The sequence below is a fragment of the Osmia lignaria genome, chromosome 7 (genome assembly GCF_051020975.1).
Source record: "Osmia lignaria lignaria isolate PbOS001 chromosome 7, iyOsmLign1, whole genome shotgun sequence".
Classification (NCBI taxonomy): domain Eukaryota; kingdom Metazoa; phylum Arthropoda; class Insecta; order Hymenoptera; family Megachilidae; genus Osmia; species Osmia lignaria.
In genome coordinates, this window is record NC_135038.1 from 8,701,189 (window position 1) to 8,717,837 (window position 16,649).

At 40.3% G+C, this 16,649-nt stretch overlaps 2 protein-coding genes across 6 annotated transcripts in view; both read left to right on the forward strand.

Moving 5' to 3' along the window:
• LOC117604516 (G protein-activated inward rectifier potassium channel 2) overlaps nt 1-11,269 on the forward strand; it is a 35,080-nt gene extending 23,811 nt beyond the window's left edge. The window contains exon 11 of the mRNA XM_034324640.2: nt 11,131-11,269. The gene's annotated coding sequence lies outside the window, so the exon portion shown is untranslated. The remainder of the gene's footprint in view (nt 1-11,130) is intronic.
• LOC117604515 (uncharacterized) lies at nt 5-16,184 on the forward strand. Of its 5 annotated transcripts, XM_034324635.2 has the most exons (4): nt 5-240; nt 11,131-12,188; nt 13,900-14,011; nt 14,078-16,184. In XM_034324635.2, the coding sequence occupies exons 1-4, from the start codon at nt 5-7 to the stop codon at nt 15,072-15,074; spliced, it is 2,403 nt and encodes an 800-aa protein (XP_034180526.1). In that variant the 3' UTR covers nt 15,075-16,184. The 5 variants fall into 5 exon arrangements, with proteins under 5 accessions (XP_034180526.1, XP_034180525.1, XP_034180528.1 ...); XM_034324634.2 differs by having other exon boundaries at nt 13,900-16,184; XM_034324637.2 differs by lacking the exon at nt 5-240 and adding an exon at nt 2,892-4,854 and having other exon boundaries at nt 13,900-16,184.
• Nucleotides 16,185-16,649: the final 465 nt, after the last annotated feature.

The window sequence follows — 16,649 nt, forward strand, 5'->3', positions numbered from 1 at the left end:
CAGCATGGAGGAGCCACAGAAACTCTTTCGTCTACCGGGTACCATCGAGGAGGAGGAAGAAAAGGATACCGAGGTTCAAGGAAATATGGCCATTACAGAGAACCCGATCACAGCCGATTCACCCTTGCTAGGACAAAGGAACACTGGAACCTTGTCCAGTCTCCCCAGGAACATCACCCTCGTCAGGGTGAGCACCCAGAGCAGTAGCATCGGTGGTGTTGGTCGGCAAGATTCCACCAGGTAAGATTATTTTCTAAAATAATTTAACTAAAATAACACAGGCCTGCGATGAGAAAAATACAAAGGAATTGATAGCTGAACTTTATGTATTTTTTGGTGCTGATTTCAAAAAAATAATGAAAAATTTCTATCACGTTTTCTTGAAAAATTCAATTTTACTTGGATTTTTATGAACATTTACTAGCATAAAAAATTTTGTTCGGCGTTGAATTTCTTCCCTCCTTGCCTGACCATTATTATACCTACGGAATACCCCTCTGTGACACCTCCCTGTCGCAGGGAATCCTTATCTCATCACTATCTTGGTTCGATTGCTGAAAAATCAATTTGCCTCAGCAAGAATCGATTTATTTATTTTACATAGATTTAAATGGATAAGAATCACTGTTGCTAGAGATAGTACATGCAAAATTGTTCGCGAGAATTCCTTTTCAAATAGGATTTTAGCAAAAATATCGATATCGATTTTACAAAAAATCCTGACGTGATAGAAAAAAATGGAGGTCATTTTCGAAATCAGCACACTAAATACTTCTCTTGTGTTTTTCAAATACTTCAATTTCGCTGGCCTGTGTAAACGACTGATCAGGATTTTTGTGACTTTTTAACTGAAAATCTAGATTATCAATTTTGATCATTCTTTGCAAGCCGATCACAGTGGTCACTGTGAGTGTTTATATAAAATAAAATCGGAGGTCGGTGGTGTCCTTGAGAAATGGTCACAGAAACCGATATCCATGTTAAATCTATGAAAGAAATCGGATTTTTAAATCACAATATTGCTCCAGTATGCCAGCGGATGGCGGCCTAGTTTAAACTAGTCATAGGAAAATTACGAATTATAATTTTTCGTGTTGGTTTTGGTATTTATAGGGTACTTCCGTGTAAAATAGTTAACGTAGGTTAGTATCATACCACAAACATTAATAATTCATAGAGCTGATATTATCTTTGGATTTAACACCACGATTATCACCTCGCCTATTTCTAGAATTTGTCGTACAATTAACGAGTGACAATTTTACCAAGCAGATATAATACTTGATCCAACCCTCGTTCTATCCGAGCATTGAAACAAAAAATTGAACAAATATTTCTTGCAAATATGAAAAATTTTTATTTGCTCGATGCGAAGTGTTAAAACGAATACCGAAGGCAAAAACTAACCCGAGAGCTATGTTTTCTCAGGGAAAAAAAGTAGAATAGCACGGAACCGGAAATTTCTACTTTGCATGCGAAAAATCAACGTATCGCCGGTTCTAGCAAAGCAGATGTAATCGCGAGGCGATTACAAAACAAAACATGGCAGTTTAAGAATCACGTGTTACCCTATCCAAGGTAGCGTATATCGGGAAACGTAGATCATTCCGAGCCGAAGTATGTTATGCTTTGTTTGAGGAAATCATTTTCGGTGTCCCGCGGAGCACAGATGGTGTTTGGGATTTTAAATAAATGAGGAAAGAACCAGGAAAATACCGATCCTCCGACGAAAGCTTTCAAACAGCTTAATTAATGTTTTGAAGAAATGAAAACAATTTCTTTTTCGAATACTTGAAACAAATGTTAAAGCCAAACTCCCAGAGAATTCATCGGTCTACATTGCTGAATTAACCGCCATCTTTCAGGCCCTCAAAATTGCCCTCGACAAAGCTTACCAAAACAGCTTAATACTCACAGACTCCAAAAGTGTAACAACAGCTATCAAAAATCTAGAATCAAATAATGAAACTATATTACAAATCTTCGAAACTCATCAAAAAATGTAAGTATAATATAATCGGCAATGAAAAAGTCGATCAACTTGCCAAAAAAGCAGCAAACACTCAAAGGATAATTAATGAAGACAAATTACACTTATACGGAGAACTACTCAAGTGTTACACTCACTTATTAATGAAACTTTGCCAGCTTGTAGAGCTCGTCGAGCTTAACACGCCTATACCCCGTTTTGTAGGCAGACGGCTAATTGTTTAAAAGATACTAATAATTATAGTTAGTCAAAATAGAATATAGAATTTTAGTTTAGAATTATATAGAATTTTAGTTATTCAAAAAGAGACAAATTATCATTAAAAAAATAAAAAATAAAAAAATGGGAACCAGGGATTTGAACCGATGACCTTTAGATTACGAGTCATGTGTTTAACCACGGAGCGGATCCAAGACTCGCAATTTGAAGGTCCTCGGTTCAAATCCTTGGTTCTCAACATTTTTTTTTTTTTTTATATAATAATTTTTATGTAATAGTTATTCAAAAAGAGACAAATTATCATTTAAAAAAAAAAAAAAAAATGTTGGGAACCAAGGATTTGAACCGTGGATCTCTAGATTGCGAGTTGTATGTGTGAGTTTGTCATACTTCAGAATGTAAGGAGTAACTAACTGTAATTGTTAATATCTTTTAAACAATTAGCCGTCTGCCCCCAAAAGGGGGTATAAGCATGTTCAGCTCGACGAGCATAAACTATTAGAATCTTCACTCAAGGATAACTTAAAAAACAGTAAAATCCAGGACTTAATTAAATTTATAAAAGATACCAAATTGATAGAACAGATAATGTAAGTTTTACCTACTCCTTGATGTCCCTAAATAAAAAAAAACCAATATCAATCTGACGTGATTCGAACGACCGAATCGTTCATAATTATTTACAGGTATAATTTATCGAACGGTGGTCTATTAACGTCGTCCCTGCAATATATCGTTTTATCGAGGTCGCTTAACGAACTGTTTTGTTTACCCTTTACCTTTAATTCACGTTCTGCAAAAGGTGTCGTCGCGATAAGTGCGTTACAAATGCGAGTCTTGTCACCGAGTTGCAAAATTTGCAAACGAGCCGCCTGACCTTCGCGAAGACTCGCCAATTTATCTCTTTTCGTTTCACTTCTCCGAGATGTATTTGCAAAAACGAGTGCTAATTGTATTCGAATCAGCCGGACTGAATTATCCAGTTACGATGCGATGAGTTACGACCAGCTGCTGGTCTCCTTTTGTAACACGAGTTTTGCGAAACTACGAAATTAATTTGCAAACCGTAGGACGGCTTGATTAATATCCTTCATCTGCATACGCGTCGTTCGAATGAAAAAACGCGTTTCATCGTTTATTTCCAATCGCATGATTTTTCTATCGTTTTATTATTTCTCCTGTATTTCTGTGCAATTGCGAATCGTCGCTGGAATTTCTGACATTCTCTCGGGTCTCTTTTCAAGAAACTCTGCGCCAAGACTGGAGAACGGTAACGAATGAAAGAAAAAAAAAAAAGAAACAGAACTAATTAAACGACGGTTAAAAATAACTGGAATTCTTTGACGAAGACCTATATTCGAAGCGTTGTCGCAAGATTGCAGCTACGTTTCATTCTTGCCGGATACGTTTTTACTGGTTCGTAACTCGACGCCTCGGTCGACGATGTTGTTAAGAAACTGACACGTTAAACACCAAGGAAATGCAATTAATTTATGAATAGTTCGAAGAATTTAACTCTTTCGCTAGCTCACCTTCCACGAGCCGAAAGGTGACCGATGTTAATCTATGATCGCGGTCAGAATTAATCGCGGAAACTCGTTACGATTTCTCGCGGCTGTATCAGATTTCGCGTTTCCTGTATGAAACGTGAAACACGTAGCGAATCTTCGTTAATTTTTCCTGAATTTCTATTAACCCCTCGGACGACGGACCATGGAGAGAGGCAATATTTCAATGCAATTCTATGTTTCATATTACTTCCATTTTCTAAATTTTACACTGTTCCTTTAAAAATATTATATTTTATAAATTTAGGTCCGTTATTCGAAGATTAAACTACGTTCGGCGATTTAGAAGCAATCGGCACACTTTGATCGATAATGATTCATTTTCCGTTCGATAGAAAAATGAAACTGTACTTCGATAAAAAGGAACTCGTTAATACGGATTAGTCTTTCCAATTTTTATTTATTATTACGTTACAAAGCGACGGCGTGTATCATTGATTTAAGACCCGACGATAAACGAATATCTATCGGGATCAACGACAACATGTACCGAGCTAACACAAGTAATCCAATTATTACCTGTCCGTCTAATCTGTCGCGTTTATCTGCGCGGATTAAATGTGCAATAGATACGATAAACGAAACCTAAGGACTTTAGATATATTGATTCCAATTCGAATCGAATACCCTACTATTGATGGTAAAAGAATTTTGAATAAATATTTCGTCACTCGAAAATTCAAGATTCCCAATTAAAACTCGCGAATTTCGAAAAATCTCGCTGAAAAAAAAAACACGAATTTCTCTCTGGATGGGAGTGAAAAAAAGAATCTTCGTGCGCCTCAACCTCGTAGCTCGTCCGATCTCGTTAGTTTAATTAAAAGCTCGTTATCGAAGCCGACGACGTTACGGTTGGGCAGCTCGCAATGAGACTCGACCCACAGTGAGCTTACACCCGATCGCATTAACGGTGCTGCCACTTTCGATCCTTCGAAAGAACGCGAATCCCGCAAGTGTCCTTCGTCCTACGATGTCGAACCGAGGCAAATCAGTTGTCAGTACCGGAAGAAGGACAAGAGTCTTCTCGCCCCGAACGAAATCGAACTCGAATCGACGCCGTGAGAAACGAGACACCTGGTTGGTTTTGTTCAAAGAGGTAGAACATGTGTTCTTACAAAATGATTCGATTTAAACGTGAAGTTACCTCGTGAGAGAAATGAAAATTGTGTATCTTGTGAATCGTAAGAAAAATCGTGTCCCTTTGTGAGTAACTAAAGATCAATTTTCTGGAATCTGATTTTCGTTTCACGTTCACTGTTTCGAAATGAGAACGGTTTGCATGAAAATTATTCATTTTTCTATGCTTAATTCAATTATACATTCTTATCAATTTTCTGTGCATTTAGAATTGTGTCGAATATAATAATTATAATTGTTTTAAAGGAAAAAGAATGTTAGTTTCTTTTTCATGAACGATTCGTGAAACACGTGAGAGAAGCTGCTTTCGAGCACTCGTTCTGTAGAATTAATACTGTTCTCAATTGACGCCTACAAGCGATACGACCTCTTCCACTATGGGATAGCGCCATTATAATGCGCACGGAATAAATTACTAACAGCTGATGCGATTCAGCGTTACCGGTCTTGAACGAGCCCTTCCGGTAACGGTTTCTTTCTGCGATCATTGCCGAATCTCTTTTTTTCCACCAGGATGCTCCAATTCATCGACAAAGGATCGGGTTAATATGCTTTAATGACCGGGATGCTTCTCGTGACTCTGATATGTCATTTTTTTACGCTAGCATTCTGTACTTCGTTAATTTTTCATTTGAAAAAGTGACGATTATATGTCACGCAACGAGATCCTCTGTTCCCATAAATTATTCAAAATGATAGAAATCCTAATTAATCTTCAATTAAAAAAATCTTATAATCCCTTTCTTGTGTTCTCTTTTTTATTGTTCTTGCATGGTTAATTAAGCAAGCTTGAAAAATTGATAAATAATTCGGTGGAAGGGAAATGTTCAAACAGATAAAGACACGTATCAACATAAATCTGTGCCACGAAATAATCCTTTAGAAAATACGTGGTAAAAGGGGGAACATGTTAATTCGTGATAAATTCGCGTGCATGCAGTAATTGATAAAATGTTTGAAAAGAGGATCTTAATCAATACGACAATTTAATCACCGTCAGAGATAATTTTGAATTACGATTTTCTTATTTCCGAGTCATCAGCGTAAGGTGACGATGTTAATAAACGTCACGAGTAATGTCGCTCAGCTGATTAAACTATAATGACCTAAAATTTCCTACGACCTAATTAATTCAAACTTTTATCCAAAACTAACAAAATTTTTGTGCGATTTCAATCTCCAATTCCGTGTAAATTAAATATTAGAAAATATTGAAATAAAATGAAATAAAATGAAATAATCGCACGGAAAAATTTGTTTTCGTAGGTTATCGAGAGTAAAAAGTAATAAAATTATATCTGAATTTCGTGTTTACGAGTTCAAAATGTCACCGATATCAATTATTTTATTACCTCGTAAACAACATTAAAATTTGTATGATACGATAGTTGGAAAAGTTTCCCTTCGTTCGCGTAGGATCCGCTTTCATTGGGCGCGCGAAAACGCGTCCGCTTGCGTACGATCAGCAATTTCACCAAGTACGATTCTGATAAGAGATGCCTGCTCGTTGATAAGACATGCCCCCGGACTTTCAGTCAAACCGAGTCAGTGGAACATCGCGGCTGAGTGAATCTCGCCGGTCGTGTTTTACCAACACGCTCGCGGTTTCGCGAGTAACACTAAGAACGCGTTATCGCGGGCCCATTACGTTCGGTTAATGAGCAACAGATAACAACAATAAACGAAGAGGACACAAAAAAGTGCAATCTTGTAAACGATGTTTTTTCCACCCTGGATTTAATAGTAACAGCAATAAAACCGTGCGATAGCTTCGTCCTCTCTTGTTGAATCTGTGATATCAGTATTAATTTTCGAAGCTTTAAAAGCATCTAAACGATCAACATCTCCTTCATTTTGTGAGTAGTTCTCTGAGATATTGTGTCAGTCGAAGATCGAGTAATTTTATGTTAATTTAAAAATTTTGTATTATTACCCTGCAAAATTATAATTGTTAAATTGCAACGTTTGAAAAAATAAAAATAAGATAAAGAGAAATGAAATTAGAATACACTACACCAGGGATCAAAATGTTAATATCAGTTTGAAATCTAAGGCTCTGGTGATTTTATATTAATCTGAAAATTTCTATCATCTGTAATTTGTAAAATTACCAATTGTCAAATTGCAACATTTGAAGAAATAAAAATAAGGTGAAAAGTAATAAAATAACGATACACGACACCAGGGATCAAAGTGTTGATATCATTTCGAGATCTGACTCATGATTTTAAAGCTAATCTGAAAATTTCTGTCATCTATAATTTGCAAAATTATGAATTGTCAAATTGTCATAAGACGGAAAGTAATAAAATAACAATACACGACACCGAGTATCGAAATTTGCAATTGCTAGAAAATTTTAATATAAAAATTCCAAAAGAGTGCAAAGTGTAAATGGAAGCGATTGAAATGCAGTTCTGAGCACCGATTGTTGTGAAACAATGACATGTCAAGGATGATCGAAGAAGATCCATCTAACTGTCGTTAGATATCGTGAACGAAAAATAGAGGAAGCGGAGGAAGTTGTCAAGGGAACCGATAGGACAGGTGTTTGCAGTGACGTAATCAGTCCATTTTCTTGCAAATGAAAAGAGCAAACGTTATTGTTAGTAACTGATAAGTGGAGACCGGTGGTCAGGTATTGGCTCGTGCGTATAAGACGTCCTACATCATTGCTCGTACATCAGTAGATCCTCCAGCGGTTAACTCGACACCTTGCGATCATCGAATACCCAGCTGTTTCATCGACAAACAAGATTGGACGATGATGTCGAAGAGGATTTAAAGGTCAACGTTTAAAAAAGATCTGGACGAGAAGACTAGTGAAATTTTTATCGTGTTCTAATTAAAGATAATAATCATCGAACGCCGAAAACAGACTGTGATCATAGCAAAATAACCCAAACAAATTCGATCGCGGTGGAAGTCAAAATAACTTCAGATAATCATCGGGAATGTCTTCGCTTTTTGCCTCGATGGTGATTATCATTGGAGATCGATCGCGATAAATTAAAAGACGATAATTAACAACGGGAACTGGATTTTCCATTTTGATCGCCAATAAAAGTGATAAATAAACAGAAACCGTACGAGGCTGGCAATTATTCAGGAAAGTATCAGGAACTATCGACACTCGAGGTGAGTGAAAGAGTGTAAGGATTTTTCTCGTGAGAAATTCCTTGGCTTATCGATAAGTCGCTGGTCGACGATCTAATCGCGGGATCTTCAAGATCGCGGAAAGAAGAGGTGTTTGCTTGAAGAAAAAATCCTTCGGCCAGGGATCCTTGATCGATAAGAAACGAGAAATTGAGGTCTCGACTAAGAAGAATAAATAATAATAAAGAGATGACAGAAAATTCTAAGAAAATCGTGTTTTGAATAAGAAAGTTCTTTCACCTCAAACGCACACCTGATTAAAAGATCCAACGAGACGATTGAATATAAAAATAAAAAAAATGAACGGAGAAGTACCAAAGAGTGTAGTTTCGAATGAAAAATCCTCAGCAGAGAAAGAAGAGAAACAAAATCTGTTGCCGACGTTGGTGCAAACTGTTCCGGTGATCGTAAAAGTACCAAACAGTACGTGCGCCTCGTTCAGAAGCAGGTAAATCGCGTTTCAGCAATAATTACCTGTCGAGAGAAGTTTTTTCGCTGCGCAATTGCTTCCGCGTTAATAAACGGAATAGCGTTGATTATCTATTCATTAATGCCGGGAATTAACGTTCATTGCATTAGGCTCGTCTCGCGTTTTCTCTCCGATCTAATGTACTTTTATCCCCGCCTCTTTCTCCTATTTAATTACAACCGGCGCGACATCTTAATTCGATAAGAGGATATTTTTCCACTGATCACTCTCCTTTTGTTCAGTTATCTAGTAAAATGTACGCGCGTCTGTTCTCAGAATAAACACTTCTATCCGTACGTGTTAATTGAATAATCAACTGGAAGAAGAAAAAAAAAAAAACACTAAAATTCCAACCGAAATCGCGATGCAAATATTTCAATTTTAAATATTAAATCAAAACATTCTTCGAGTAAGTGATAATAAAAGAAACACAAAAGTGCAATAAAACTTTTTTTACAAAATGTTTCTTCTAAAAGCAATTCTCTGTTATCAATTTATCCGAGAATTAAGTTGATTGAAAAGTTGCAGTTCGATGCTTTGATCCCGGTTGTCGATTAGAAATCAATCGAGAAACTTCTCGAATTTCTCTCGCAGAATCATAGGAAAATCTCTTATCAGAATTTCACCGATAACGAGAAAATTCAGATCGATCGATATCTCGAATCGTTCGAGGTCAAGTATGCTATCGCGTACGAAGAGATCTCGTCTTGCGAAAGTATGCAGAAAGTACAGAATCCGATGAAAACAATCGTTATCGATATAAAAATAATCGGAAATCGTGATCGTTCTTCGATCCGATCGAACGATTAAACGGACGAAAGAAATCACGGTGTTCACCGCGTGTCGACGGCACGCCGATTGATTTACGCGTGGCAATAAATAAATTGGTAGATAACAGTTGCTCGGTTATCGTACGGAGCCAAAATGGCGACTTCCTTTCGACCGTGTAGCAAAGGGTGGCGAGCACGAAGGTCTCAGACGGATCATCGAACCGGTCGCGACCGAGTGTTGTATCCGCGACGCTTCTCTTTCCTCTTAAAAAACCAAATTTCAAATCATCCGTTCGCATCGTAATTCGTTTTAAGTAATCGGTGCTCGATTAAAAATCAATTCCGATAGTTATTCAAACGATCAATTTCGATGAAAAACAGTGTTCTATCTTCGTCTTCATTAATCCTAACGAAAGGATGATCTAGAAATGGGTGTAAACGTTTGTTCAAAATTATCAGAGCTCCAAGTTTAACGAGGTTCGATAATTGTGTTGTTAAAAAGAAATTAGTTCGATTTCGAGTGAGTGTTTCGTTGGATTCGCGGTTTCTTTTTCGAGGGCGGAGAAAGTTGACGAATTATCGAGACGATAGGGCTTGTCATGGAAATCTTCAAGAACGATGACGTACAATGCGAAGAGATCCATCGTGAGTATCTTGGAAAGACGAAAATTCTACTGGAAGGGACATTTATTATTTAGTAGTCGAGTAGTATCACTTCCGAAAGTGGAACGTTCAGAGTAATTAGCTAAATAACACTTCCTAAATTCTTAATTGCCTGTTTGTCATTTACGAATTCGGATGAATCTACGGATAGAAACTTCCCCGATGGATGGAATAAAATTTTCCATTCCCGATGGTCGCGCGACGCGTTCATCTTCTCGAAGATTATCGGAATAAAAATATGCTAGTAACGCGATAAATTGTCGGTTAGAATTTTCATAACAAGTTCGAGGAAGAAGGAGAACGGGTGTGAAACAATCGGTCGACGCTGAACGAGAAACAATATGATCCTCGAAATTTGTTATTCAAATCTGGTCTGATCTTCTCGAGACAGCCGCAGACCTTGGTGACAATTTTGCAACGCGCGTAGCATCTCAGCGATCGGTGGCATTCGAACAAATAATTTATGCCTATGCATGTTGTGTAAGAAAGAAAAAAAATGAGAGAAGAGAAATACATATTGTTATTACGTCGCGTTCGAAAGATAACTCTTTCGTTTCGAGTCGTTCGTAATTTCCACTTAGAATTGATTTTCACACGAGTCGCGATCGGACAACGAAACATCCTTCGTGGAAGCGTACGTCACGATTAAATAATTGACGTTGCTATGGATAAGATCGAAACTGGTAGTCGTGCTAGAGATAATCATCTCGTACGAAATCACAGTCTCTAATCACCGTACGAGCTTTCCATGGCCTCTCCTATCTCTGTCGACCAGATAAAAAATTCTTATTGTTCAAATTTCAACTTTCTTAACCCTTCTAGAGAGCGGTCATTCTAATCGCAATCCGTTCCTTCAATTATTTTCGTGTATCAGAGGCAATCGGAAGTAGGCGACTACGTCGACGAAATTTTGCAATCAAAAACACGTTCGTCTTGTTAAAGAGGTATTCCTCTGCTAGAATAATCGTTTTAACAAGCGATTCCGGTCATAGACCTTAGCCAAACGAGCAGAATGAAAACGATACAAGTAACCATCAGGATGGTCCAATTATCATTTATCTGAAACCTAATTCCCGTTCGATAAACATTAGTATTAAGATTTGGCGCGACTCGGAGATTAGAAACGAATATTCCATTAAAACTTGGAAAAATTTTCAGGAGTCGTTACAGAGCAGGTCCAACGCGGAAGCTTCGTCGACGAGCGGTGTTAAAGAACGGGGACTGCAACGTGCTGCAGTCGCGGATCTCCAGACGTTCCCTCCGTTTCCTCCAGGACATATTCACCACCCTAGTGGACACGCAATGGCGATGGACGTTGCTCTGCTTCAGTTTGAGCTTCGTCCTCTCCTGGTTAGGATTCGCGGTGATCTGGTGGTTGATCGCCTTCACCCACGGCGACTTCGACGAACGTCACCTGCCGCCATACCAGACGGAGAACAACTGGACACCATGCATCTACAACATATTCTCCTTCACCAGTTGCTTCCTGTTCAGCATCGAGACGCAGCACACGATCGGTTACGGTAGCCGTTCGACCACCGAGGAGTGTCCCGAGGCGATCTTCGTAATGTGCATTCAGAGTATCGCCGGTGTGATGATACAAGCGTTCATGGTCGGCATAGTGTTCGCAAAGATGAGCAGACCGAAACAGAGGACCCAGACGCTGTTGTTCTCGAGGAACGCGGTCATTTGTCAAAGGGACGGTGAATTGTCACTGATGTTCCGTGTCGGTGACATGAGGAAGAGTCACATAATTGGAGCTGCGATCAGGGCTCAGGTGATTCGTTCGAAGACCACAAAGGAGGGGGAGATATTGTCGCAGAATCAACAGGAATTAGCCGTCGGCACCGACGGTCAGAACGAGAATCTGTTCTTCATCTGGCCGACCACGATCGTCCACAAGATCAACGCGGACTCGCCGTTTTATAACATGTCCGCGGAGGACATGCTGACGGAGAGGTTCGAGGTAGTGGCGATCCTCGAGGGTACGATAGAGTCTACCGGGCAAACGACTCAAGCTAGATCCAGCTACCTGCCCCAGGAGATACTCTGGGGTCACAGATTCGAGCCGATGGTATCCTATTCGAAGGAGAGACAAGGATACGAGGTGGATTACTCGCTGTTCAATAGCACGACCCAGGTCGACACGCCTCTGTGCTCCGGCAGAGAGCTCGCTGAGTTTTATAAGGTGCAGGAGGAGCTTCGTCATGGGAACGGTAAGTGGTTCGGTACGTTAGGAACGATTTAGAGTTAGAAGATCTTAGTTGGAGACCTAACGCGTTCGCTGCAGTGGATAATTGAATGACTGGCAGCGAACTTGTTAACGAATGCAAGAGGAATGATAGAATTGCAAGCAGGGGCAAATTAGTCGAGACTAGCGCGAAATCTTGGCAAAAGCAAGTTTTTCTTGGATTTAAGAAAATGGGTTACCCCCTGATCGAGCTGATTTTCCTTCACCTGGCGAATCCAATGGTGGCCATCCCATCCCTTAACTCCCCCCAGGGGTCGGAAACTGAAATGATCCGAAAAGTGGTTTTTTGCACCGATCTTAATGAGTACATCGTTTCTAACCTGACCCCACTTGCCTCCATCCCGCCCCCCAGGGGTCAAAAACTGGTCCCAACAGGTCCTTAGGTTAGGTTAGCATAGGCAAAAAACCACTTTTTGAACCATTTCAGTTTCTGACCCCTGGGGGGGGGCTATCTATGGCAAAAAAATCAGCTCGATCGGAGGGTACCCCATTTTCTTAAATCCAACCCAGGTTTTGTTTTCGATGTTCAAATTCGATTCCCTCGAAAACAAAGTCCTTCCTTTTCCATCGAAACACTCTCCTACCCCGCGCTGCGTATTGTATCAATTGCACGGAACGAGTCGTTCGAGTTTTACTAGAGCGGAATGTCCGGTGCAATTAAAAATTTCCGTCGCGTGGCATGGCAATAACAGGTTGCAAAACAACCACTAACGATCGGCAACAAGGTCGTGCGTGTACGTAGTTTAATTGGGATGCATACGCGAATGAAACTAATCGATACCGAAGCAACCAGCCCGCTAGCCTCGTGCACCAATCTCTGTTCCCGCTTCCCTTCGCTTTCGGCTTTCGCTTCGTCTCTTGCATGTTTCATAGCTCTGTGAACGGGTTTCGTTTTCTCTCTTTGATTCTGTTGGTGCTGGATATATCGTAGATGGAGGCCTGAGGAAAATTCCTAGCGAGCCGAAATCCGCGACGGTGATAACGAACCAACAGCCAGACGCCACGGAGTTCCTTGTGTCGCAAGGACACTCTTCTTCCCACGGATCATCGAAACTTCACATTGACATTCCGTCGATCGACGACTGCCCTGGAGTCTGAGCAAACTTCCGCTTTAAAATAAGGAGAAGGGTACCACGGTTTACGATATCCAGCTCTGCCGAAGATATCCATCGTCGAAACGGCTTGGAAAAACCTCTCCCTTTTGGCGTCAGACGATTTATACCAACAGAAGGAAGACTCTCTACCAACTATCGCTATTAATGAATCTCTTTAACCCTTTCTATGCTATCGTCCCTTAAAGGTGTCTCGAAAATTCAGAAATTTCATTATTTTAATCAGCGAATCTCTTAGCGCTGAAAGGGTTGAAAAATCTTTCCGAGACTGATGGATTTCACGAAGGAAATCTCGAAGAATTGTGACTCTGATCTGTCTGTTTCCGTGCTTCTGTCTGTCTTTCGTGTTGTCCTGATTCCGCTGAAGATCGTATTGCGACACGATGCGAGGCAACTGGCAGGTTGTTGGTAAAGGGTTTATATAGGACCAATCGCTGAATCACCCATTTTTCCCGTCAAAAATTCGAAAATTCAATTACAATTATCCCCTTTTCCCGTGTAGAAAGATATCTCTGCGACGAAACCCTTGTCTAAGCTCTGTCTAAGCGTTAGGCTGATTTCCAGGTGCGATAATCGACGAGGATTTCCTAGGGGAGCCCTGTCAGGACGCCCAGTGGCATTGCGGTCACCGTCCAGCCACCGTGTCTAACCATCACCACCATAACCATCCCGTGACGTACGTAGACAGTGCCAGAAGCGAGACCAGCACCGAGGAGACGATACCCTGTCGTAACGCTTGCAGGGACACCTCCGTTTATCACGGACCGACGATACCGTCTCGAGATCACGGCCAGTACAAGATCCTCGACTTAGATCCCGACGGTATTCAAGTGATGGCCGAGTGCGAGCTTCAGCAGCTGCCGGAAGCGGTGAACAAGGAGATCCTGAAGAACAGTCGCGAGATCATCTTCGAGGAGCCAGAGACATGGAGAGAAGGGAGCCCGTTACTCAGATCCACCTGTCGACGTGGGGTAAACAAACATCCTCTGCTGGACGAAGAGAGGAGATCATTGAACAGTTCCAGAAGAAGCCTCTACCATAGGAACATTATCAGAGGGATGGAAGAGGAGAAGAGATCTCTCGATGGTTCCAGGAAGAACCTTACCGCGTCCAGAAGGTATCTGTTGATTCCTTTGGACAGCAAGACTCCAGAAACGAACAAGGACAATCTTCCGGTAACCAGAAGACACACTGGGAGCAGGGAGCGTTTGAACTCGATGAGGAAGAACATTTGTGTGAAAGGATCGAAGGAGACACCGGAATTGATCAACCGAGGGAGATTGAACTTCAACGACGACAGACTGATCATCGAAACGGAGAAATGTCCGAAATTACCTCGGACCCAGGAGTTGTTGTCCGAAAGCAACAGGACGTCTCTGTCCGATCCGAATCTATCACCGAACGGGTATGCTTCCTCGAGGTGTTGCCAGTCGCCGATTCTGGGTCATCCTATATCTCCAGAGTCCGGGTTCTACGAAGGAACCCAATGGAGCTCCAGTCCGGAGTGCGTCAGAAAGGATCTCCGGGTTCCAAACGAAGCGGCGATGACGAGAAACAGAAGGAGCTACGAGAATGCTCAACTACAGGACGTGAACGAGGCTCTCTCGAGGCCGAACAGCGACAACAGCTCGCTGGACAGCGACGAGTGCGGCAAGAATTCGTGCAACGACACCGTTCCTCGGAAATATCCCGAGAGGAACGTTGTTTCGAAACAGCCGATCTCTTACACGAGCGTCTGACGAAGAAAGTGTGCCTTTCCCCGGACCTTAGTGCCTTATCGCTTCCAAGTGCCAGTGCGATCGCGTTTTACGTACGATTCGATCGTTTCCGAAACAAGGTATTCGTGATCGGTCGTTGCTCAACCCTCGATTGCAAAAACGTAACACACTTATACGTTTCAGGATTTTTTTTTTTCTTTCTTTCTTTCTTTCTTTTCAATCTACAATCGCGATACGAGAAATTCTCTCGGTCGTACTTTCTCTTCGTTTCGTCAGAACGATTAATAAAGGAAGGATATTTTAGATTCTAGTCGATTCCGATTGGTCGTCGAGGGTTGAAGGACTGAGAATAAAGATAGACTAATCCACGGGCTTGTTTATATAATTAGATATCGGGTCATTCCATAAATAAGTGTCGTTTTTCACGCGCAAGTTTAATTAAGGACGGATTCTTATGAAAATATTTTCGAAATTTTGTCGAATAAAGAGCGATGTTAATTATGGAACGAGTCGATCGATTTATTATCTACGAAAACCGAGTATTTTTCTGATTCATTTTTTGCATTGATTGTAAATCGCTTCGAGGCCGCAGGTCGGTTTCGAGGAATCAAACTCGCGTTAATTTAGAAAAGATTAATCTCGTAGAAAGCGTATGTTCTTCACGGATATATTTTCGAGAATGTGTTCGAAAGCGAAGCATGCAAAACGCTTTAGTCAAGTGAATCTCTCTATCTCTCTTGACGATAAAAAGAAAAAAGAAAACGAAAGTTCGAGCATTTAAAGTCAGCATGTTTTGTTTATAGACTTAGGCGTATACTAGGTATCGCGAGAATGTCTCTGCACTAAGATGAAAAGTGTATTTTTGCAATTTAGAAACGTACAAACGTGTTAGCGAATTAAGTCGAAGACGAAAATCACAGATACATTGAATATTTCTGTGCTTTCTTCGGTTTCCGAAACTTTCACGATCGTACGCGAACAAACTTTCTACACTTTTGCGCTCATTCTCGAGGAACAAAACGATCTGGAAGTTTGAAACTGTATTGGCGATGGAAGACAAAAGAAAATCGTCTTGTATCTTATAAGGAGAAACGTAATTAAAAACACTCGTTTAATTAAAAAAAAAAAAAAGGATAATTAAATAAAAATCATAGATTTTTTCCTTGTAAGATAAAGTAGCCATTCAGCTACGAAAAAAGTGCCTTGTTTCTATCCTCGCCAGAAAGAAGGTAACGTTTGTTCATTGTCCGATCAGCCTCGTTGATATTTATTGCTTCCACGTTATTTTAAGTAATTAGCTGGTCGTTTGTATATAAAATGTAATTACAAAAAAGACAGTGTCTTCGATCGAGTATCGGTTGAACTCGGTTCCACTGTTTCAGCCGGATCGATTGAGAAAACAATTATTCTGATATTTAATTTAGGTGGAGAGCATCGAGAAAACCTCGGTTTGAATGGTTGTAACTCTGAGTGTTCCTCGGGGACATGGATTAACCTGCCATCGTGACTTCTAGCGTAAATTGTGAAAATGTTATTTGTAATAAAGACCATTCGAAACCTACATCAGTTTCTATGTTCCCTTAATCCTCGAATTAT